At 35.8% G+C, this 26,001-nt stretch overlaps 1 protein-coding gene across 1 annotated transcript; it reads right to left on the minus strand.

Moving 5' to 3' along the window:
• Window positions 1-837: 837 nt before the first annotated feature.
• Window positions 838-25,725, minus strand: LOC128232869 (chromodomain-helicase-DNA-binding protein 1-like). Its single transcript, XM_052946649.1, has 25 exons — window positions 25,568-25,725; window positions 22,093-22,205; window positions 21,646-21,752; window positions 21,168-21,297; window positions 20,200-20,313; window positions 19,810-19,963; window positions 19,178-19,333; window positions 17,094-17,192; window positions 16,673-16,843; window positions 16,177-16,290; window positions 15,787-15,901; window positions 14,098-14,257; window positions 13,704-13,889; window positions 13,288-13,399; window positions 12,881-13,032; window positions 12,556-12,635; window positions 11,808-12,019; window positions 11,556-11,654; window positions 9,077-9,147; window positions 8,643-8,757; window positions 5,958-6,066; window positions 5,631-5,698; window positions 4,855-5,015; window positions 3,805-3,876; window positions 838-1,968 (listed from the first exon to the last, which is right to left on the minus strand). The coding sequence occupies exons 1-25, from the start codon at window positions 25,662-25,664 to the stop codon at window positions 1,852-1,854; spliced, it is 3,084 nt and encodes a 1,027-aa protein (XP_052802609.1). The 5' UTR covers window positions 25,665-25,725; the 3' UTR covers window positions 838-1,851.
• Window positions 25,726-26,001: the final 276 nt, after the last annotated feature.

A 26,001-nucleotide genomic window follows, 5' to 3' on the forward strand; every position in this document is an offset into this window, starting at 1 on the left:
TTGTTCACCGACGCAATAGAGCGCAGTAATTTTAATAACTAAAAATAGCGATTTTTAACGATAATTTATGTTCAATTTTAATTAAAGTCTTGCAAACATACATATTTGATTGCGCTTTATTGGAATGGCATAATATATTTTTCATAAACCATACAATTTAAGTATGTAAGATGTTTTTTCCAGCACTGGTCACATGACCGGTATGCAAGAAAAGATAGTCCACATATGACGTAAAGCGATATTTCTAAATATGTGAGGCTGAAGGTGACTCGACGTCATGCCACTCACGATATATCTATACAAGTTAATCCAAATGTGATCTCAAGCGATGTATTTATATAAGTGAAGCGATGTACACAAGCGCATGACACTTTCGATATATCTGTACCAGTTAAGAATGTATATATATATTTACATTGATTATTAAAAAAATGAACATTCATTGTGACATTGTGATTAAAACTCATTTATTATGCATTCTGATACTGTATATGGTAGCAAAATGCTATTACGGCTATTATCAACTCTATTGTTACCACAAACAATACATCCCCCAACCCCACCTACAATTTCTGTAGGAAAAATTATCGGTTGGCAAAGTGGGAACACACTTTTAAAATTGATCATATGTCTTTATGTTCGAGACAAAAACGTTTTACCACGCATAATATCAATTGTGATATTATCTCACCGTTCGCGAACTAGTGTTTGGTTATCACAAATGCAGCACCCGACACCAAAATAACGAGTACAAGCACGCAGAGTGTGTTTGCATATTCTGGTCTAGAGTGTATTGAAGAGACGGACCAATGTAGAAAAGATAAAACAGAAACACGATATCTTCCATAAATTTATTTAAACTTTCACAACATTAATCTTAAATTGAAAAAAGATCTACCCTGAAAACTACATTAAATGCACATACAAAAACAATACAGTTATAACAACGTGTAATATTTAGCTTGGTATACAATCAAACGTTCACATTTTCTGTTGTACAAACTCACTTAGCTCTGGACATTGTCAGTGGTTCATAATCTCATCAAGTGTTCTGCCTTCGACAGATAAATGATCGTAGAAATAAAAGACAACTGGTTAATGAAATATTTCCCTAATTAGCAATGGATTTTTACTCCTAACCAAGAGACAATTTGCACCGTTATGACGTTACGATGCCAGAAGCGATTAATATGGGGAAATAATTCAGCTGTTTTTTTGCGGCCTCAGATAGGGTAAACACATAGTTTTCAACAACAAAAAAACAAAGTCGAACCCAGTTTTCACCATACATATTGTTATTGATTAATTGAAGGTATAGATATAGCACATGACCTTAATTTATAGACTAAACCGCGTGCACTCATTTAAGAAGGCATAAAACATTAAATCTTAATGCTAAGAAGTAGTATTCTTGTATTGGAATACTCTTAAACCATGTATATAAGGATATACATAATAAGGAAATATATAACTTTACAACATGTATTATTTTCAATACACTTTTAAGAACCATTGCTAAATTCTAATATCTAATAATCAATATATAAAGTAAAACGGAATTGGACACTGAAAATGATGACACTGATATACTAGATATTAGACCTAGTTTACAAGCAAGTACGCCTAATGAAATACCAGACAGTGAGTATTCCGCGTTATTATACAGACATCTGCCATGAGTGCCCCACTTCCTCATCCGAAAACCATACTACTGTCTTCCGTTTACCTATCTTTACAAAGTATATCTATTACCACACTTGCTATATGCACTTACTAAAACACTATCACAGTTTAGCTACATAAGGGACTTCGAGACTGTTGCTCCAAACGTCTTGACAGGATGCATTGTTCTTAATCTATTGCGTAGTCGTCTGTTTTTATTAGTTTCCTTTTTTGCAAACAATCGTCTAGCCATTCTGTTGTTACGACTGGGATGTCGAGATTTTCGCCTGACACTTCACCAATGGCCTAAAATAAGACATTAATCATGTGAAGTGGGAACTAAGGTTATTATTTCTACCAAATATTCTAAATAAATGTAATGATGGTTTATTGTATGCAGCATTCGGATAAACATCCGAGCTTCCAGTGATCTCACCCGAGACGGTGCATGGTTTCATCGACAAGGTAGGTGGTGTATAGCTTCTCGAAGTTATTGCCCCAAAATACACATTTCCAGAGGATATGTTTGCATAATGCTTCGATCGGTATACATGTACATACCCCGCTATTGTCACGCCATACGTAAAAGTAATTTTAAAACAAATGTGTATTTCGGACATCTTTAGCAAGAATCGAGAGTCACATATTCCGAAGCTGTTCAACTCGACATTTGGTGCACGTTGGTTCATCCTTACTAAAACTAGCTTTTAGCAGACGAATAAAATTATATTAAAAATGACATAACATTTGCTCGCTTGAGCTACTTAAGGGGTTATTCCATACGATCATATTACATTTACAATGTGGAAAAATAACGTTTGCTTTCATGTAGTATGTCAATTTCTTTTGAGGAAAAATAGTAAAAGAAAAACACTTTTGCTCGGTTGAAAAATGTCCTAAGTACTCATAAGAATTCGGTTTGATTATGACGTCAAATCACGTGATGTGTACACTATTATTATATATGTGTTTACTTGAACGACGAGCTTATTGCCTTCATAGCGCAATTAGGTCGAAGTTCAGAAAGAGAAATGCTAGATTCAATACGAGCTTCCAAGCGTTCAACGCTCTGATGACAGGAAGATAGCTCAAACCATATTTACAGTGTCGGATAAAAGCGACAGCGACATTCATCAGATGAACTTGAGCAAATAAAGCGTTGTTATCCACGCTAATTAAAAGATAATTAAAACAGTTAGGGATCAAATTAAACCCACATAGGACTGATATTGTAGTATTTTGAAATCCTTTGAGGCTCCATAATTCTAGGTACCAACGGTTGGATTGTTTGTTCAGTATACGACATCGCATTTACAGAAGCAAATGTTTGAAGATTAAATGGTAGAATAATATTGTTCTTGTAAAATAGTAATGCGATGCTTGAGCGTCGTTTCAATGATTTGTTTAACAGATTTATATACAATAAAACAAATAACTGTTTAAATATGTATTGTATTTGATATATCGATTCTGTTCATAAACATCTTGATGAACAAACAAAGTCCTCCAATGCTAATTGTCTAGTGTTAACATGACTTGTGTAATTCGGTATAATCGCCCACAAGCACAACATCGATGACGGAACGCCGCAATATAAGTACACCAATGTTACCCCATAGACACGGTGACGTACACTTATTGCGTGATTGGTTGCTTCTCGACGAGGCATGCACACATCAGCCCACCAGACTGTTACAAAAATAGCGTTTAGAAAAACGAACCTACAGCTGCTTTATTCCCCGACTTGAAATTCGCGACCTACACATTTACCGCCATGTTTGATTGTTCACTGGTTCGAATACAAATTTGTAAAATAAGATACATAAGACAATAAGTTAGCAAGCACTAAAACCATAACATCCCAAAAATCACGGAGAATGGTAGAGTAATTTAATTATATTATTCTAACAGGCTCAAACAAGATTAATTCACGAAATAATGTTTGATATGTACATTTCTTGTTAACTGATGCCAACTATTCGTTGTGTACGCTGTCAGATTTGACGCTACGTAAAACACAGGACAATTTATCTATGTTTCGAAGTTGGGTTTTACTATAAAAATGCACAAAAATTGCACTGTTTTGTTTGAGCCTAGACCATGAAGTCGGTGTCATTTCTAGAAAACAAACTTCTATATTACCTTGACGTCACAATCCTGGGCGATCACAATGTGACTGGTAGAACTGCTCACCGAGGTATCAACATCGCCGTTATATGTGCAATGGCGTTAAGGATTACCATGACACTAAGTCTATGGGCGTGTACATTTTAAACATCGCCTAGCATAACAAAAAGCGATTGTAAGCGTTTTCATCCACTAATGTCTTCTTCAAGGAAATGTGATTTTAAAAAAAGGTATTTTTATGTAATATTGTACGAATAAACTTTGGATGTGCTTTTTAAGTTATTATCTAAATAAACTACGATGTTCCTTACGACATTACTATTTGTCTCAAAATGCAAAAATAACTATTTTCAACAAAAACTAACATAATAAGCTTTTAATTGCGTAATTATAGCATTGTTTTAACAAATTTCCTTGTTGAACAGTTGCATGTGTGCGTTGCTTGAAGTTAAAGATCGTGATATTATTCCATGATCTTAACTGTTGCTAAGAAACAGTGACATCACTTTTAAGACTATTAACGAAATAAACAATTGAGACCCATCTTACGTTTCCTTTTCTAACTAACCCTCGTGTTTTACTGTCCGGACATTTCTCAAAACTATAAGGGGTATTTTGAGTACTCCGCCGTGGCGTTATTACGAAAGAAGTGGCCATAACCTGCCCATAAAAGAAGTGGAATTATTTTCTCATCCGATTGACTACTAAATACTAATATATTGCTCCACTTCTAAGACTCCTGTTGCTTTATCTGTAAAGTTTATCTACAAATTAAGTAACAATCCCATTCATGTTGTGTAATTAGTTTACATTTCTCATCATAATCAAATCTAGATTATTTCCAAGACGGATTTTGTTATTGTTAAGACTAAATCTACGAGAGGACGATAGGTAACGACAGTATATCACGTATGTAGGTTACCCAGTGCAGTATAATTCTGCTTTCGATGGCTCCTATAATGCTACTGAACATTAGGCATCAAATTGAATTTCAAATAGAACTTATACAATTTAGATTTCCATATCTTTGATAGTCGCCTGGAAGAAATTTCATTGAAGTAAAGGATATGCTAGTATGTATCTCTTGTAGTTCTTGTACTGGACTTCCGGCATCTGTGGCCTGTGTAGGTATATGGCGGTGCCCGAAAATATATCTAGCAGACCCTGGGGGGCCTTCTTTCCTACTCCACTTGTAGATGGCCCTACGTCAGCATCGGACCGAGAAGCTGATAATATTGAAACGGCTTCCAAGTCAGTTACTTGGCATTCTAAGATGTTTACTAATTAGCATTTTAAAGTACTTTTTGTTTTTCTAACAACTACTATGAAAACAGGTATGATACATTTCTTGACCGTTTACACACCAAACTGTTGACATGTTCGCCAACGTGGCTTAGATACGTTTATTAATCATTTGCGCTGTATGCCTATAACGTTTTTGATTTATTTAAGATATTAATACAATAAAGATATAATAGTAATATAAACTTGACACTTGAATGATTATAAAAAATCAAAATCAGTATTTGACATGACTGTGTTACACAACACAACACTATCTTAATATCAAGAGACAAACACACTGTTTTCATCAAGACAGAATGCCGATCCAAAACAACATAACGATAGTCTTGTTATAGCCCAACAATCAACACCATTGTCCATTTTGTTGCAACGTTATTTCGAAACAAATATGTAACAACAGCCCAATTATATCCGAAGTCAGACAGTATGCATTATTAAACCGTACACGCACATATTCGTACTAATTCGATGCCAAGAGTAAGTAAGTCCAGCACCCACCAGTCCGGCAGAAGGTGTTGATGAAATACCTTCCTTACCTTTGACTTTTGGTGCATCATTCGATAGGCTGCCCTTCCTCTTCTGGTGTTGTCTTGGAAAGTAATATCTGGTACGTGTTAAGGTTGCAAAGTTCATAATGGCAACTAAGATTCATATACACAAACGAGGTCAACACTAGAACGAAACTGGCCAGTTTGACCATCACCAACGGCCTAGTATTAGGAAGTGTCAATAAACTATTTCGACAAAACGGTACATATTCAATATCGTATAAGATGTTTTCCGAGTTCAGATACGTCTTTGGCTACACTGCTGAATATCATCATCCTCTGTGAATGAGGCCACATGAATAAGTAAAAAGATACATATATGTCGGTACCCCCTTGGTGGCTAAATGCTTCTTGATCAATTTTTCAGTACCATACCAGTTAAACCCCGGCGTATCGTGCCCTATACGCGGTAAATGGACGGAGGCTGCAAAATAAAATTATTCTTCAGAATCAAAGAAACCTTAAAACCGTGTTTGTCCTATTCTATATGTGCACGGGCTGCTGCCTGTAGGTCATTCTGAGGGTTGAAGTCACTGTCCACAAATATCACCCTGTCTGCACTTGTCAGGTTGACACCAACCCCGCCTGGTACAACGCCGATAGGAACATGCTTGTTTTCTATTTAGAAAATAATATTAGAAATGAAGTTATTGCAGGCAGTTATGCTGTTTAAATATGCAAGACATTGAAACATTGTTATTCAAATTATAGTCATTTTTAACTGAATGTGATTTAACGCCAGAATTACCAAGTGTTAAATTATAACACGAATTTGAGAGGGATAAAAATTATCATCATTCTTGTTAAAGGAAAAAACTTTCCCTACACACAGTTGTAAAGCCCTTTATTGTGTGGAATTACGTTGTTGAAAATAAATTTTGACTAATGGGTCAGATTTAGTAAACATTATCTGTCATTTAACTACATTTGACTGCATATAGTTTGAAAAATTGCCAAAAAGCGAGCATTATTATGCGATTTGTTTTCTGGTGATTCCCTATTTACATCGATTTTTCAAACATAAGGGGGTGTGCTCTGAAAACGAAATCAATGGGTATTTAGATATGTCTCTCTCTTTTTTATACATTTATACGTTGTAAATAAACCATAATTAATTTTCATGCTGTGTTTAGATAAATGTATCAACATGAAATACAACACAAGCGATGCAGGCAGATGCTGAATAATTCATATAAAATGTTTGTGCATTTAAGAATTTAATACACTTAATTGTGTTTCAATTGTCGAAATTGCAGTGAGTGCAGGTTATTTTTTTTTGTGGTTCGGAATTTTCTAGAATTTTCAGATGACCATTATAAAAGAACACCATTAAAACAACAACTGAAAATAGATAGATAGATTTATTCGGGCATAGTATATGGCGTATATTGCATAGTCTCATTCAGTATATCACATGTGGTTAAATCACAGACTGTTAAATAAAGTATAAGTATTATTATAACATAACATCTACATTAAATCACAACAACATTTTTATACTAAACACGTAAGCTAAAGCTAAAATATATGAGACATATTTATATATATAACACATTAACCCGTTAAAGTTTTTCAACTTATTTCCAATGGGTTCCTTAAAAGTCATAAACTTAGAATAGTATCTCCATGTATTTTATAACTCAACTTAAAAAAAATCTTAAGTTGGTAAGAAAGGATTTCATCGGCATCGTGATTTGATCAGTATTCTTCCATGGAGGCGATCCGGCTATGTTTTTTAAATTCTTGTATTTCGAAAAGCATGGTCGAAAATCATATACCCAAAAATGTGGTCGTTTAATTCAAAACACAGGCGATTTTAGATTTTTAACTTTATAACGATAAACTTCGGTCCAGGAAGAACAATACTGAGTGAGTCCTTATTTTTAAATATCGTATACCTAGAATGTAGGTACTTGTGGACTGCATGGAGTTCAAATACGGTATGTTTTATTCTGCATGCCTTTTCAGTTATCATGGCAATTCTGTACACGATCTGACAGTAAGCTGACAGTACACGAACGGATAAATAATTTTATTATTATAAAAACGCATTCATCACTAACCCTTACACAAACTGAATGTGACAGGCACGTGATATCAGTCGAGGTTTGCATGCGCCTGACGTTTGCCTAGGTAGCGGAATATATATCATGTAGACCACATGCTGCTTTAAGGCCGTGACCTTAACATTGGCTGATGCACGTGCGTGTAGACTGTGTGTGTTGCGTCTCGCGTAGTGTGTATGTGAGGCCTTAGACAGTGTCTTTGATAACATTTGGGCAATGCCGCTTGTCCCTTGTGTTTCTATTGTATTATTTACATCGGATCATAACGGCATGATATAAACCTCATAATACTTCATGGATCAAAGGGTAAGTTTCGTCACCAGCTACTTCCAATAGTTTGTCTACGGGGTGTTTGCTTACGGTAGCCTGGGACCGTTTTACAAACGGTATCAATTTTAAAAATAAACATAATATCCTACTGACAGAAATCGTTTTTATTAAATTATTTTTGCACGCAATTTTTAACAAGTTTATCGTATGGACCGATGTATTGTATTCCCATCGAATGTTTACAAGCTCTGTGAAAAACATCTAGACAGAAATTGTTCATAAAAAAGCTTCCCATAAAGTTTCATTGAATTCCATCCGGTAGTTGCTGAAAAATAGCCCGGATTCGAATGGAGCTATACAACACTATATTGAAATTAAATGGCCATAACTCTGTGAAAACTCATCGACCCGGAACGTGCTCATACTATATGAAACTCCTCATGTAAGCAAAGCTACACATAAAGCGTCCCTGAAAACCAGTCGGTGCTTACTGAGAAATGGCCCGGAAATGGATAGTGGTGGGACGGACGGACGAACGAAGCGGAGACTTTATTCGGGGTATATGAATATTGAGCTTAGCTGACTCTTGACTTATCTTGTTCGAGACATCGGGGCCATGGATAGTTCTGTAAAAGCCTTTGTCAAAATGAAATGCAATATGTACCTGTGAGTTCCTTGGCTTTCTTGTAGACCTTTTCCAGTCCGTATCTTAGTGCAGATAGTTTAATTCCTGACAGGTTGTTCTTTCTGTCCCTATGTTGGGCTATAATCAAACCCAGCTGAAATAAGTTGGAAGGTGTGAGATTGAAAATATAGTTCTTAATTATATTTCGTTGATGTATCATTTCGGAAATAGATGAAAATACCCTGTTGTCATTTTAACTTGACAGAATATAAGAATCTGTGAAACTAAGATATTACAGACAAAATTTCACTTTCCTTAAAATAAATACCACTAAGATTTACAAATACAGGAAATAATTAGATAACACATATATTGAATAAATCCTTGTACTTTTTAAATCTATCTAATGTAGTGTTATCTTTTAATTAATTAATAAGCTACAAGCATGGAAATATCCTTTCCCTTTGACCTACCCAATCATGTCCATCTTTTCTGCCTGTCTCGTCGTCAACAGGAACTAGATGGCAGTCTCCCAGGGCCAGATCTTACAATAAACCATACATATGTATGTAACAATATTGCCATATCAGTATACAGTGCAACTGGGTGGGTCATTCAATATAGAATGCAACTAAGAAGGGCGCTCAATATACAATACAACAACGAGGGGCATTCAACATACAATGCAACTACGAGGGGCATTCAATATAAAATGCAACTACGAGGGACATTCAATATACAATGCAACTACGAGGGGCATTCCCTACACAATGCAACTACGAGGGGCATTCCCTACACAATGCAACTACGAGGGGCATTCCCTATACAATGCAACTACGAGGGGCATTCAATATACAATGCAACCACGAGGGGCATTCCCTACACAATGCAACTACGAGGGGCATTCAATATACAATACAACCACGAGGGGCATTCCCTACACAATGCAACTACGAGGGGCATTCAATATACAATACAACCAAGAGGGGCATTCCCTACACAATGCAACTACGAGGGGCATTCAATATACAATACAACTACGAGGGGCATTCCCTACACAATGCAACTACGAGGGGCATTCAATATACAATACAACCAAGAGGGGCATTCCCTACACAATGCAACTACGAGGGGCATTCAATATACAATGCAACTACGAGGGGCATTCCCTACACAATGCAACTACGAGGGGCATTCACTATACAATGCAACTACTTGGGGCATTCAGTATACAATACAACTACGAGGGACATTCAATATACAATGCAACTACGAGGGGCATTCAATATACAATACAACCACTAGGGGCATTCCCTACACAATGCAACTACGAATGGCATTCAATATACAATACAACCACGAGGGACATTCACTATACAGTGCAGCTATGAGGGGCATTCACTATACAATGCAACTACGTGGGGCATTCAGTATAAAATACAACCACGAGGGGCATTCACTATAAAATACAACCACGAGGGGCATTCCCTACACAATGCAGCTACGAGGGGCATTCACTATACAATGCAACCATGTGGGGCATTCAGTATACAATACAGCTACAAGGGGCATTCAATATAGAATGCAACTACGAGAGGCATTCAGTATACAATACAACTACGAGGGGCATTCAATATAGAATGCAACTACAAGGGGCATTCTGACAGTATACAATACAACTACAATGGGCATTCAATATAGAATGCAACTACGAGGGGCATTCACTAAACAATGCAACTACGAGGGGCATTCACTAAACAATGCAACTACGAGGGGCATTCACTCAACAATGCAACTACGAGGGGAATTCCCTATATGTACAATACAACTACGAAGGGCATTCAATGTAGAATACTATACAATGCAACTACGAGGGGCATTCACTATACAATGCAACTACGAGTGGCATTCAATATAGAATGCAACTATGAGGGGAATTCACTATATAATGCAACTATGAGGGGCATTCAATATAGAATGCAACTATGAGGGGCATTCAGTACACAATGCAACTACGAGGGGCATTCACTATATAATGCAACTACGAGGGACATTCACTATACAATGCAGCTACGAGGGACATTTACTATATAATGCAGCTACGAGGGACATTCACTATACAATACAACTACGAGGGGCATCCAATATACAATGCAACTACGAGGGACATTCACTATATAATGCAACTACGAGGGGCATTCACTATATAATGCAACTACGAGGGACATTCACTATATAATGCAACTACGAGGGACATTCACTATATAATGCAACTACGAGGGACATTCACTATACGATGCAGCTACGAGGGGCATTCACTATACAATACAACTACGAGGGGCATCCAATATAGAATGCAACTACGAGGGACATTCACTATATAATGCAGCTACGAGGGGCATTCACTATATAATGCAACTACGAGGGGCATTCACTATATAATGCAACTACGAGGGGAATTCACTATATAATGCAACTACGAGGGGCATTCACTATACAATGCAACTACGAGGGGCATTCACTATATAATGCAACTACGAGGGACATTCGGTACACAAACAACTACGAGGGACATTCACTATATAATGCAATTACAAAGAGTATTCAGTATATAAAGCAACTGAAGTGACCATTTTTTACTGTTGAGAAATGTTGTTTACATGCTGATATAGCTACATTTTAATGACAAATAAAAGAGGTACTATAAAGATTCAGCAATAATACAAATATGACAGATATATATTTTTATACGCCTAGGGAACTGGAACACCTGAATTTAGCATTCAAAAAGAATGCATTTCAACGGTCCTAAAAATATACATTTCAGAAGTATTGGTTTGGTGGGTACGACCAGTAAAATCATAAATGAACTGGAATATGATTATTATATTAATTGCTCTGTATGCAAAATTACAGAAGCAAGTATAAATGATCAATTTGGGCATATATTACCTTGCATCTTGCCAGCGAGTGTGTACTGCTGTTCTGGCAGAGAGGATCGTGCAGCAATGGCTGAAAACAAGCCTCCCTTTCCCCAGTTACCAGAGTCATCTGTAAAAATCATACATATATATATATATACAATTTATTATATACACATATATTGAATAAGAAAACTTCTGCTATCTAAATCTATATTGTTTTAATCGATTAACAGTAAAGAATACATGTATGTAGTCATGTCAACAGAAAATGTTTGCCTACCAGCACAGTGCACTATGATGTTGTGGATTCGGTCAGTCTGTCGTGGTTTGGTGACATCTCCACTCACATACTTGATGTCCCTACTACTCACATCACCATCATCATCATCATCATCATCAGCAGCAGCGACTTCATCATCACTGTCACCATCCTCGTCATAATCCAACTCAATATTGCATGACTCATATTTGTTCTTCTTCCACATTTCTTCCCTGTAACATGTTTAATTGATATAATGATGATTGTCTAAAATGTATGAAATAACATTATAAAGTCAATTTTCTTGATTGTAATGCTATTTCATGTGTTGTAAAATGACAATATATTAACATGTAATAGACAATGCTTGTATTTATTATATTGGGCATATTATGAAAGCTTTGCAGAGCAAAAGCCAACGCCTGGCTGGTGTTGTTTTTCAGTCAAATGAGGGGCATAACTAAACACTTATTAAAGTCAGAGTTGAGGGCCTTGCTGTATATGTGTATTTTGTCTTATTATATAAAGCAAGATATAAATATCTTGAAAAAACATTGATTTATAGTTAAAATTACAGTTTTGGCACTTAAACAACAAGGATGCCATATCATGTGACCAAGGTTATCACAATACCACCCCTTTTTCCAAAAACAGACCAGGTAACAAGTAGTCAGCAGTAAAATATATATTTGTTACTTTAACTGATTACAAACTTATAAAGTAAACAAGTATTATATTATTCCTCTACTAGTGAGTGAATACTGCCCACTTTTTCTTGCGTAAAGCTTGTGCCCGTCTCATCTCCTGTTCCTCAGTCTCCTTTGCCCTTCGCTCAGCAGCCTCCATCCTCTACAATAAGGGATAAAAACAACAGCTTCTTTACTGGGGTATGTTAATGAAATATTATTCATAATGCAGTTGTTGCACCGTTCACCATTCCTATTGCTTTTCTGTTTTGTACATTTAATCAATGGCCAGTACAGGTATAACATGTATTTCAGCTAGAGCAATGGGGGTCCGTTATGCATATTGCCCTTTTCGTATCAATATTAATAGTTTGACACCAACATTGTCTTACATAAACATGGCAATACCTGTTTTTTTCTCTGTTCCAGTTCCTCTGGGGAAAGTTTTTTCCTCGGTTTGCGTAGAACATCCGGCAGACCAGCCATGAAAACTGAAGACTGTTTCTTGGCCCGGGAAGGCCGGTCTTCCAATACCTTTGCTTCAATAGCAGCCTTCTCAGCTGTTAGAGTATTAATTGTATTTATATAAGTATTTGAAGTTGAAACAAAAATTTAATTTTTCTTATGAAAGATGACACCTTCGATTCAAGGCATAACTAACCCTTAATGATGACTAACTGCACACTGCCTTTCAACTGTAGGCATATAATTGAGAGAGAAATCAGTTACTAAAACAAATATTTTCAGACAAATGTAATTCTAAATGCTGACCTAGATAATTTGTTTAAAGCCTACAGAACTTAATGTATATGTACCTTCCAACATTTTGTCAAATGCAGCTTTATCAGCAGCTGTTGGCTCCTTGGAGTAGTCTGTGCCCTCAAACATGTACATGCTCTGAGGAGCATCCTCCAGAATACCTTCATCCTGAAGAGTCAGAGATAATGAAATGCTTCCTAATACTAGATTGAGGTATCAAACAAACAAAAAATGAATCCTTTATAAGGTTTTAAACCCAAAACTAGCAAGAAGAATATCAATTGCATATTAGATCTAAAGTCACAACATAAACATAGTTTATAATATAACCTATGTTCATGAAAACTATGTTTTAACATAAAAAATTATTAACAGGTAACAGGGTACTTGTGAAAACAGTGATTTTATCATGTTATTTCATCTGAATTTTTGCTATAAATCAATGAAGAGTTAGACATGAAGATATAACCACCTCCTCGTCTCCCTCCCCATCCCCACTGGCCCCGGTCTCCTCCTCCTCAAGCTGCCACTCCCCGTCAGCTGTTGGGCCCAGAATCTTCCGGAAATCAAGTTCACTGTCTGCACCATCACCCCCATCCCTGTCCTCGTCCCCATCACCAAACAACTCATCCACACCGTACTTCAGAATGTCTAGTAGCTGAGAAAATTGCACCTCTTATCAAATATTTTCTTTCACTCCAAAGTATCAAAATTAATTATCATTTTTCGTATTAAATAATAAAAAGCAGAAAAAGTACTTGAAACATTGTCTTTTAAATAAAAGGAAAACAATATAAATAATAAAAAATAACTTCAACATATACATAACATGAAAATACTGCCTACATAGTATCACTAAGAAGTACCTTGACTTTATCATCAGTGAAGAGTGCTGTCTTGTCAGCCCCAAGTGAAAACTCTCCCTCTTTAATCACAGCGGTGGACAGTTTCAACTTTTCTTCTGCTCTTTTCAGTATGATCTCCTCCACAGTGTGTCGCCCTGTCAGCCGGATGATCTTTACTGGTCTTTGTTAATGGCACATGTATTGCTTTATAATATTGTTATTTCATAAATTAAACAATTTGGACTTTCAAATTTCTATCCCCATCAAGAGACACTACAAAATGATTTAAAATAAATGTTTGGGGTGGTGGTAGTCTAAATGACTAACTAATAACATAGAATGAAACAAAGATATTCCTTCTGATGCATTCTAATTACAATTGTGTTAAAGAAGATTTCCTGCCTTTATAAATTTGCCATTCTTAGGAAAAAGTAAATATAGACAGTGAGAAGTGCGATTAAGGTTACTTCTTAATGCTATATAAAAAGCCTTATATAGACAGGGCAAGCAGTTAACACAGTGCATGGGAAGCCAAACAACAGACAAAGTCCACATAAACATTAAACTGTCTTTATTAATCATTATGAATATTTGAACAACTGCCTTGGGACCAGGTAATTCTACCTTTAAAAAACTAAACAAGACGCCAATGTGGCAATGCCAGATTTTTCATTTCGGAAATGCAATTTTGCAAACCTATGATTTGAGCTAGTGACCTAGATTTTTAACCAAAAAGACCCATATTTATCGGAGATATGTCCATACAAATAACCTGATCAAATTTCATGAAGATCAACAGAAACTATTCCATTTGTGTGAGGAAAAATGAACGTTTTATAAATGCATCATCTTTTCTTGGAGGAGAAGTCAAAGAGACCTATTTTTTTTACCCCCTTAGTGACACACTTTATCATCTAAGATTTCGTGCACAAAAGTATTCTTAAAAACATTAAATCAAATTTAAATCTAGAACAAAGAAGAACATTTTACCTAATGGTTTAGTTTTTCACCAAAGATGACTCAAATTTACAATAGCATAAGATTCAATGCAGACAAATTTTCAAAAACAAGTTTTTGGCAAAATGTTTGAATTTATGACAAGGGGAAAATATTTCCTAAGATATGACCTAAGTTCTTAGTTTTTGACCTGAATAGACCCATACTCACAAATGTTCAAATCAATATGCAGACATGTATTCTGACATAGTTTCATAGCAATTTGATAAAAACTTTTGACTTTATGAAAAAAAAGAAGAATTTATGACATGGGAAAATATTTCCTAAGATTTGGCCTAGTGACTTAGTCATTGACCGTAGGTGACCCATATTCCTTAGATTTGACCAAGTGACATATATTTTTTTAACTGAGGTGACCCATATTCACAAATGCTCAAGACAACATATAGAAAAGTATTCTAACAAAATTTTGTAACAATTGGATAAGATCTGACATTGTGACATGGAATAAAAACTTCCTATGATTTGACATAGTGACCTAGTTTTTGACCTATGGTGACCCATATTCACAAATAACAATTGGATAAAAACTACTGAACTTATGACATGGAATTAAAAGCAGAATTGTTAATGGTGTACAACCGCCCACCCACAACAATTTTCACAATTCCATACCCCGTAATTTTTTGATAAAATTTGTAAAAAGAAACTGGATCAGACCAACTTAAATCAAAATGACTTTAAGAGCCATACCTTGTTTGTCCTATTCTATGTGCACGAGCTGCTGCCTGTAGGTCATTCTGAGGGTTGAAGTCACTGTCCACAAATATCACCGTGTCTGCACTTGTCAGGTTGATACCCACTCCACCTGGTACGATGAGGATAGGAACATGGTTGTTTTCGAACTTATATGTAAAAGCGTATAAAAAACATACGTTATTGAAGGCAAATATGGTGCTTTAGAATGCAAGACTTTTAAAAATTGTAGATCAAATTATCCTTTTTTAATGAATAGGATTAAGCCAGAAATAACCCAAGCGTAGTATTCTTACATAAATTTGAAGATTTAAAATAGAATTTCAACAAAGGCAGAATGCTAAATGACAGTTAATTTTAAAACAATGTCAAATATTACTCCCTGACCTGCCCTTGTACTGAGGAGGAAGATGAATGTGTCGTCATTCTTGTTAAAGCTCTGGACAGCCAGGAACCGCTCTTCCCCCCTCACTGACCCGTCCAAACGCTCATAGCTGTACCCTTACATAAGCACAGGTCGCTTTACTAGATAGTACAACTCAGTGATTTATAAACTAATACATCATTTTAACCAAAATCAAATACATGTACATGTAATATTAAAATGTAATAAAGATGAATGTAGGCTTTATATGCTTCAATGAATAAACTCAGGACAAGCCAGGCATTCAAAACCCTTTGAGAAGTTTGAAAAGTCAGTTGTCAAAAAGAAAATCAAACAAGACATAAAGACCACACTAAGTTTACCTAAGTTTCAATAAAACCTTTGAAGTTAATTTTAATTTTAATTGACAAAGCAAATTTTGCACTTGTATTATAATGGATTTTCGCAGTATTTGTCCACTCCAGCTTCAAATGCTTTTACTGGGCTTAGCATACCTACCTCTATAGCCAAGATAGTCCTGGAGAATGTCCAGCATGTGGGTCATCTGTGAGAACATGAGCACTTTGTGTCCTGTCTCCTTCAGGTAGGCCAGCAGCTTGTCAATCACCACAAGCTTTGAACTAGCTGTCACGAGGTGCTCACCCAGGGCAAATGGCTCGGGCTCAACACCTGCCATGATTGGTTGTTAAAAATGTTTAAAACATGTCAGATGAACTATTACACTGTATTACATTTCTTTGCATAGTACATCTTGTCATATTATATTTTTTGTGTTTTGTACATTGATAAAAAACTAGAGTAAAACACAGTGGTAAAATACAGTTTACTACTAATTTCTACATCTCAGTTTGTGTTGTACAAATGATTAAATTTTGTTACATCTTAAATATTTAACTAAGAACCCTATATGTTTTTTTACCATCAAAGAGGTAGGGGTGGTTGACACACTTGCGAAGCTGCATCAGGATGTTCATCAATCGTGTCGGCTGTTGGCCAGTCCTGTTGCTCTCAAACAACTCTGTGAGCGTAATATTCATTAAGAATATAGGACATTAATCATTCATATTGTATTGCATGCAAATGAATTTATGCAATCTATGATGAATAAAACAAGAGAGAGGCAGAAACAATGCAATTTAACATTGTTTTTGTTCATATAAAGAAGGACATGCAAAGGAATTGGGCCAGTGCTCCAGCTAAGCATAATTAGCGTGGCGGGGCGCCCCGCTGCCCTTTTATGGCGCCCTGCTGCCTTTTCAAACGCCCCGCTGTGCCCTTTTCATTGACAGAGCCGCCTTTGATGATAAATAAAACAAATAAATCGCCCATTCGTGTCATCAAAGCGACATTGACCTCGCCGAAATTTTAACACATTGTAAATCTGTCAATCAGCGAGTATTTGGCCACTGTCCCATTAGTCAAAACATCGCAATTAGCCATAGGGTAATCCCCTAATCCGATAATTGGGCCGTGTCATCCAATTACCAAAACATCGCCGGTAGGCGGAGCTATTGAAAGTTAACCAATCAGAATGTACATTGAGAAGAACCTGATAATATGATATACGTTCATTAAAATGAGATAGAAAAGGCGACATAATTATGAAAAATCGTGTCAAGCATTGATGAAGTTAAAAAGTAATTGTTATATGTATTGAACAAACAATGCCAGACATTTTAAACATTGATGTTTTTGAAGCAGACGGTCATAGCCATCTCGGGCCATCGGCAAGGTGGCGCTAAGAAAATCAATAACATGACGTATCACCAAATATTTAATTGGTTTTCGTGAAATGTTCATGATAAAAAATTGATTTGTAAACACAAAAACATATTTTTTTTTTCCTTTATGTAGAGTTTTAATACTTACAGTATTTTTCTCCTGTTTACGATGTCAAAAATATCGGCGAGATCGCCATTTTGTCAGAACAATTTTCCGAGTTAATTTCTCAACCTCCCATTATGTATTGGTAAAGTTTTCATCAAGGACAGTGATTTAAATGTCATTTGGTTCTTAAATGTCAGCATATTTAAAATTATTTAGCCAGAGACAAGTAAATAACAGCATAGATGAATGTGACATTCGTACCCTATCCCGAACGTACCAAAATAAGATTCGTCCCCCTACTATATTGACAGGTCATTTATTAGTCATTTTGATTGTTTCAAATCCTTAGCTGTCTTGGTTTTTGTTTCATTTTTAGATGCTATTTGGAGATAAACAATGTGACATTGACAAATACACTTTTGCTGAGCCAAAAATGATACATTTTTTATGAACATTTTATATAGTTATAGCAATCAGTTTGAATGTGAATATAAACTATATAAACTGAGGTGTGTGTTATCAAGTGATAGTAGGCTGAAAACTGGGAGAAGTGACTTCTCCCATTCATAACACTGTTGTTGAAAGAGTTCCGCATTGATATGCCATAGATTAAACTGCGAATAAAGCATGATTTGTTACTTCTATTTAAATCACAGTTTGTTACCAATTTTGATATTACTGCACATATAGTCAGGTTATGTTTCAGAAATTAGTATGAAAATAATAAATATACAGAAGTATGACTTAATAACTACATCTTTGGATATCATAACAATTAGTATTGAAAGTAGAGCTCTAGTACCAAAATATCAAAATATTGAACTTTGCAAGTGCCCCATTTAGGCTCATTAAAAGCGCATTAAAAGTGCCTTTTTGGACCAAGCACCCTGCCCTTTTCAAATCCTGGCTGGAGCACTGACGGGTTTTTCCAACATCAGTTACGGCCCTTTCCCGAATATAGGACATTGTCACATGTGTGTAGTATGCTTGCTTTAAAAACATTTAAGTCTGTTTTTGTACCATTTTGAATTCCATGCTGGTATGTAGTATAATATGTTTGAAAATGAATGCCATCATGAGATGGACCAGTCTAAAACACCAAACACCCATACACCAAGGATCGTAGGCCTCAAAGCAAAAAAACTGAGTTCAATCAAGTTGAAAGTGACCATGTACCTGTGTCCTTCATGAGAATGCCTTTGTATAGTTTGGCCTGTAGATTGGAGATTCCGTGTGTGAGGACAATCTCTGACTTGTGGGGCAGGTCCTTCAACACCTCATTCTTACGGCGCAGCAGCAGGTACGGCCTCAACAAATGGTGCATGTCATCGGCTGCAAAGTCGGAGAAAACGACCATCAAGATAGTACAAGAGAAAGTCCCCATGAACACATAACACATAGTCACAAGGGTCATAACTTAAATAACATTGGGGTTTCTAAAACACATATTGAACAAGAGTGCAGCAGTGAACGCCATTGCTTGTCTGAAGTTTTTTTTAGGTCCAACAAGAGACATTACTTGACAATTATTAATAGAGCCTTAATGGAAATAAGAGTTTTCTCTTTTTTGTGTCATCCTTGGTTCGTTGTGCCTGTCATGGCTATTGATAATATCATGTATGTATAATGTTATTTACTATACATGTTGTTTATTTTAAATGTCCATGTATGTGTATTCCTTAATAACAAATGCTATCTTTTGCAATATCTCCACATTATGAAAGGTCATTTATTGCCATAGCACTTAATTCTAGGATGTCCTTTGTTATCATTCTGTAACACACATTATGCTTTTTAAGTACCGGTACCTTTTTCTGTGACATTGGAGTATTTATTCACAAATATAGCATGGTGATCTGTAGGGAACTTCTTTGGTGACACAAAGCTAAGTAGAGCGTAGAGTTCCCGCAGGTTGTTCTGTATGGGGGTCCCTGTTAGTAGGAGGCTGGTGTGGAAGTCCCACTGAAAAAGATTCATGTTCAGCATTCCTCGATATAACACCTCATGATTACAGGTACGAATCCATACTATGTGATCTCACAAATTTATTTTTGCGGGTTTTATGTTCATGGAAAGAAGTAATCAGACAGTACATACATACGTGGCATATTTATACATTTTCTTGTCAAATCTTATAAAACCCTTCTTGAAGGAAATAATATCAAAGATTCAAAAGTAGCTAGAAGTCATTGTTGTACCTGTGAGAGTGTTTTATAGAGCAGAGAGTCGAGGTTCTTGAGCCGGTGAGCCTCATCCACAACCAGCAGGTTCCATTCCAGGGACTGTAGAAATGATGCATCCTTTATGCAGATCTGGGAAGTCAATTGAGAAATTAACTAAGTTTTATCGTATTGTTCAATGAAATCCACAGACCTTTCAGTGAAGTTAATATTAAACATATACATGTATCTGCAAGTGTTTAGGTTTTGTCAAGGTTATCTAAAATGTTTAAAAATCTTTACTGGGGGTAATATTTATCCAATGATAGTATTGAGTGACCAAGTTGTTAACTGGTGGGTAACATATGACACATGTATACAAATGACTGCTGTTGTCTTATTTGTTTTTAAAAGGATCATTCTTGTAACATGCATGCAAATATAATAGCCTAAACAAGATAGCCAACATATACTTGGATTCTGAAATAAGAAATCTTGAAAGATGTCAATCAACATAATTAACGTAACTATAACACACACTTACTAATAATTGCATATGAACTTAGCATTTAAAGACGTTGGAGCATTAAATAATCATGGCTTTAGCACCACCCCAAAACACCAAGTGAATTCCAAATAAAGAGCATCATATATAGCCTGTCAACTAACTTCACACATCAAAGAAAGCTTAATGCTACCTTCGGTGATTGAGCTTATTCTTTTGTGTTGCAATCTGAAACTTACTTCTAATGGACAGGCTCAAAGACCCACAAAGAATCCATTCATGTACAGTTTGCATCCCCAATTAAATCGAAGCCTTGTGCTATTCTAAATGCCAAAAACTAAACAGTTTTAAATTGCCTTTGAGACAGTACACATTGACTTGTCTTTCCTTGCAAAAGGGCATAATGATCTTGCTTTTATTAACTGCTTGATGAGTACACATTTGCAAACAGTGCTACCTTCCCTAAGATTATAGTTCAATTACACCTTTTAACTGTGCCCACCTCATAAGTTGAGATGAGAACATCAAATTTCAGTTTTCCCTGCCTGTAGTCACGCTTGATGGAATTTGCCAGATCATGTCTGCTCTGCTTCTCTCCAAGGTAGACCTGGCTCCGCAGGCCGGGGGTAAATCTGCATCACATAACTGTGTTATTTCGGTGTTGTCATTAAAATGTTTATGACCATCGTTTCAAAACTCTTTAGACTCAAAGGCTAGCATAAAAAGTAAAAGAAAAAAACTTTACAACATATTTCTTATTTTATAAGTTACAGGCTTCTTGATGGCGATCGCCATTGTCGCCATTTAAAAAGTGGCGACAATTTTTCAAATTTGGCAAATTTATGGCGACAACGATTTTTTTGAAAATATTTTCTTAAAATGACGTAACTGTTAGCTTAGACCAACAATTGTTATTTACTTGTAAACTTACATTTACCATATTTATATTTTCAATAAAGGCAAGATAAGCACAGCTTTACCTTTTCACTTCCACTTGCCAGTTTTCCAGGACAGATCTGGGACACACCACAAGGTGGGGATGCTTGGCCTTGGTCTTCCCATTGATGTAGGCTATCACCGCTATTGTCTGAAACAACAAACACATTCTGATAATAGACATTCTATTGTAGACAGAGGGTATATATAGGCTGCCTTCCAATCAACCCTGTTTGCTTAAACCAAAAATCAAATCTAATTATTTATTTTTTTATTAATAGCATCTACATATATCCACAAACTTTCAGCCTCTTTGAGGATGTTAAAGATTGGAACACTACAGAACTCACCTGAAATCTACATGTTAAAAACAGTGTGGCAATGTAACAATTTACACTTATTTCACAACTAAAATTATTTGTTACAATCCAATTCTTTCTTTCATTGATGAACTCCAAGAAGTTGAGATCTGGAGAAAGACTAAAACCTACCTGGCATGTTTTCCCAAGCCCCATCTCATCTCCCAGGATGCAGCCATGACCTCTGTAGTATCGGTCTATCATCCAGTTTACTCCTACAAGCTGATAAGGACGCAGACTCATATCTGAAAATATAACACAACATATATCATAAACAGGGGGAAAAAGTGAAGAGAAACTTAAAAGATCAAATGTATTTAATTCACAGTAGGTGCACTGATGATCTAGCAACATTATAGTTCTGCAGAGCTAGTCACATGTATATTGTTCAAAGATATCTACACTTTCTAGAAGGATTTATAATTCTTGGGTGATGACCTTGCAGTATACTGCCCCAAGTACATGTATGTATACATGTACTAAATATTAAATAAATGAATAGGTAGTTGTGTTTCTAACTGCAAGCTGAAAAAATAATATATATATGTGTATTATTTTATATATATATTCTAGCCATATCAGGAATTTGGTCCATAATCCACAAATAATTGTACATCAAACTTTTTTCTCTTTTAAGAATTATCACTAGCACATCATTTTCTTCATGATAGAGGACAATTTGTTTACTCATGTTTCCTTAGCAACAACAGTTTTGTCCCTATTTAATTCAACTGCCTTGATAGTGCCTGTTTCAAATGAACTGATTGTTGAAAAAATACTTAAATGAAGAGTCCTTGTTAGGATAAAAACTAAATTAACGACCAGTCCACACTCCATGATTTCACAAATAGTGAAATTCATCACTAACATTATTGCAGTGCACACATTTTCTTTCATTGATATCAGTGTAATTCCATCTACCTGTTCCAATAGGCAATCTGTGATTTCTGGTCATAAAAAACAGAGATGCTAGATAAATGTGTCAAAGACTCTTTGATACTGATGTGCCCTGGTACATGGACAGTGTCGTTTATGTTAATCAAATTGTCTAATCTTTAAAATGACTTAATTCATATTGATTAATGAATATTTTCTTTGCAAAAATCCCTGATTTTACAGATAGTGATGCAGTGCCCAAATTAGTACAAATGCACTGGCTTAAAAATTGCTGTGTAGCATAGTAAATTCATAGAATACTGGTCTTGTTCATTATTTTTGTTGCAATATCAAAAAAATGAAAAATTATTGACAATTCTGATGTTTAGAATAAATTGGTAAAAATAAACTTTAAAAATTTATACGAGCTTGATACCATTTCTCAACTCCTGAGTCCATGTATTCATTAAATGGTGTCGGGTATAAACTATTTAGGTAAAGTAGCAGAGCATGGTCAAATTTGATAAACAATAGCCATTCTGAGTAGTTATGAAAGATTCATCAAGTGTCAGCGAGTGTGGTAGCATCGCCTGGAAGCGAAACTGGCATATGGGCATTGCGCGACTGCCGAGCCGATGACAAAACAACTACAATTATTTTAGTTTTACAAGTTGGGTACTGTGGTCCTGTCAATATCAGGGTGCCATTGTAAAATAAAACAGTCAATAAGGTTTGTTAGATTGACTTTAATAGCCATTAACAAAATAATAAAACTGGCTTTCAAATATACCTGAATAAAAAAGTGAATTACTGTTATTGCAAAGAATGCTTTTAACATTTTTGTACCAGGGGGATTTAATGCATATTTGTGAAACAAGTTCACTAAGTTAAAGATAAGTATTACAAGTAAATTTAAGCATTGTATATTTTTCCTTTAACTAATTGATATTTTATTTTACGTTTATCCAAATAATTAGATTTCCTGCCATAAAATATTTAGATTTTCTTTGTTGGAGGTATTCTACTGTTATAAATTAAACAAAAGGAAGCTAATCATCATGAAAAAAAATTAATATTGCAATTATTCTTCCCTTCTTAGAGTCATCATTTTTTCATTCCTGGCCTCCCCATAAGTCTCAAAAAATTAATCCTCCTCAAGTTTGTCCAACCGTAGAGTAGCTAGACCTATCTCTTAATTAATTTTGTAATAAAGATTTGGTTGCAAAAACAAATTTTATGATCTTGTTTTTGACAAGGTGAAACGATCTGAACAAGTGCCCGCAAGGTATCTATCATTCGATTTAAAACTTACACAATTGCCGGGAAATACTTGGCCGAAGAAAAACAACATAGAAACCCAGCATTAGTTTTGAAATTTCCAAACTTTTCATAAATTTCTATCTATCAATGAGCATGAGATGAAATTAGAACATTACAATTATTTTAGGATAAAATGATTGCATATATATGCAAAACAGGGCACAACTCGTGATGTAGATCTCAGATTAACATGCTAAATAATCATGATACAATAGTTATGCACCAGTCAATTGTAACCATGGCCCCCCCCCCTCCCCAGGTCCGGGGGTATACCGGGGAAAGCCAGGGAAACTGATTTGTTCCTATTACGCTCGCCATTTCGACCAATACATATGAGCAGGCTCAACGTAAGTCAAAAGTAAAAGGGGAGCCCCGCACGGCGGCCACCCTTGGTCAAGGCGGCCGTAAGCGCTGAACTGGGCCGTGAATTTACCTTCCAGGTTGCCCCGCAGTGCCGGGTGAATGCGGTGATTTTGTCTTCATGCCAAATATAGGGAAATGGGCCTTACCTAGAGTCCCTTGGGTGTGGGGCATTTGGTGGGGGTTTCACGAGCAGTTTGTCCCCGCAGGGCGGGGACTTTGCCCGGGCTTGGCTGGACCGAAAGTCAAAGTCCCCACTATTCCCATCACAATGTTAGAAACAACTGTATCAGTCTTTAAACTAAATCCTCTTTAAATTTCGTAGGCACCCGGCCATTTTACCGACAAGCGCCCAGATGATGTCATTGACATGTACATTTAACATCTTTGTACCGGCTTGAATGTGAGCCACACAAGCTTGGATGGGTCAAATACTCTTCTTTGGAGGTTGATCAGAAACATCTGAGCGCTGTCAGGAAAATGTCCGCCTCAAACAAAATTTTAAAGTGGATTTAATTTGAAGACTGATACGGTTCTTTCTTAAACTGTGGTGTTAGTCTTATTGTGATATAAAGGAATGGAATTAATTCATCTGTACACTGAAGCATAAAAAAACTTTAATAGGTCTGTGTTCAGTACTGTTTACACGGGGAAAATTGAAGATTTTAATTTGCTGTACTCTTTCCGACTAACGAAAACATGAGGATTTGACATTGAATTATGCTTGTTTGTCTAAAGACAATATAGTTATACCAACATATCGCATACCATTTTAAAGGTAATTGACTCTTCTTTCAATGTCACTTATTTAAAAATGGATTGTTTATATGTTGGTTGAGAAATTTACATAAAACTGGACTCTACCGTGAAATCGGGTAAGTTTGAGTTACATACCTTGTTTCTTTTTTGTGTATCAAAGACACTTAATATCTTCAGATGTGTTGTTTATCTCATTGTATGTACCCAAAATGGTTTTAAACAATATTTTAGTGACAAACAATGATTCAGATGCCTGTGGTATAATACAGACACTCAGTCAGACGTTGCTTACCTCCCCATCCATAACGAATCAGACTTTCCGTCTTCACAACATACTTCTTTGCACCAACTTCGGTATCATCAAGTGGGTTTTCTTCGCTGTCACTCATTATAAACAAATAAATTTGATAAAATGCAACTCAGCAAAACAGCCTCAGCAAGTTCACAACTGTAAACAAAAGAGGAGGCTACTCTTGTTTTATTAAAATTTGCAAACGGATATAACGGCATAAAATGAAAACGTTGAGATTCAGGTGGGCAATATAGCATAGGTTATAGCATAGCATATAGTTTATTACAATACAAGGCTTCCGGTCCAAAAAAAAATATTATCAGATAATCCAAAATCATGTTTATATACTGTGTATTTGCATAGGACAGAGAATATATCAATTGTAATAATATCTACACATATGTTACCATGGGCTACCTTATTAAGAAAAGATG

The sequence above is a fragment of the Mya arenaria genome, chromosome 4 (genome assembly GCF_026914265.1).
Source record: "Mya arenaria isolate MELC-2E11 chromosome 4, ASM2691426v1".
Classification (NCBI taxonomy): domain Eukaryota; kingdom Metazoa; phylum Mollusca; class Bivalvia; order Myida; family Myidae; genus Mya; species Mya arenaria.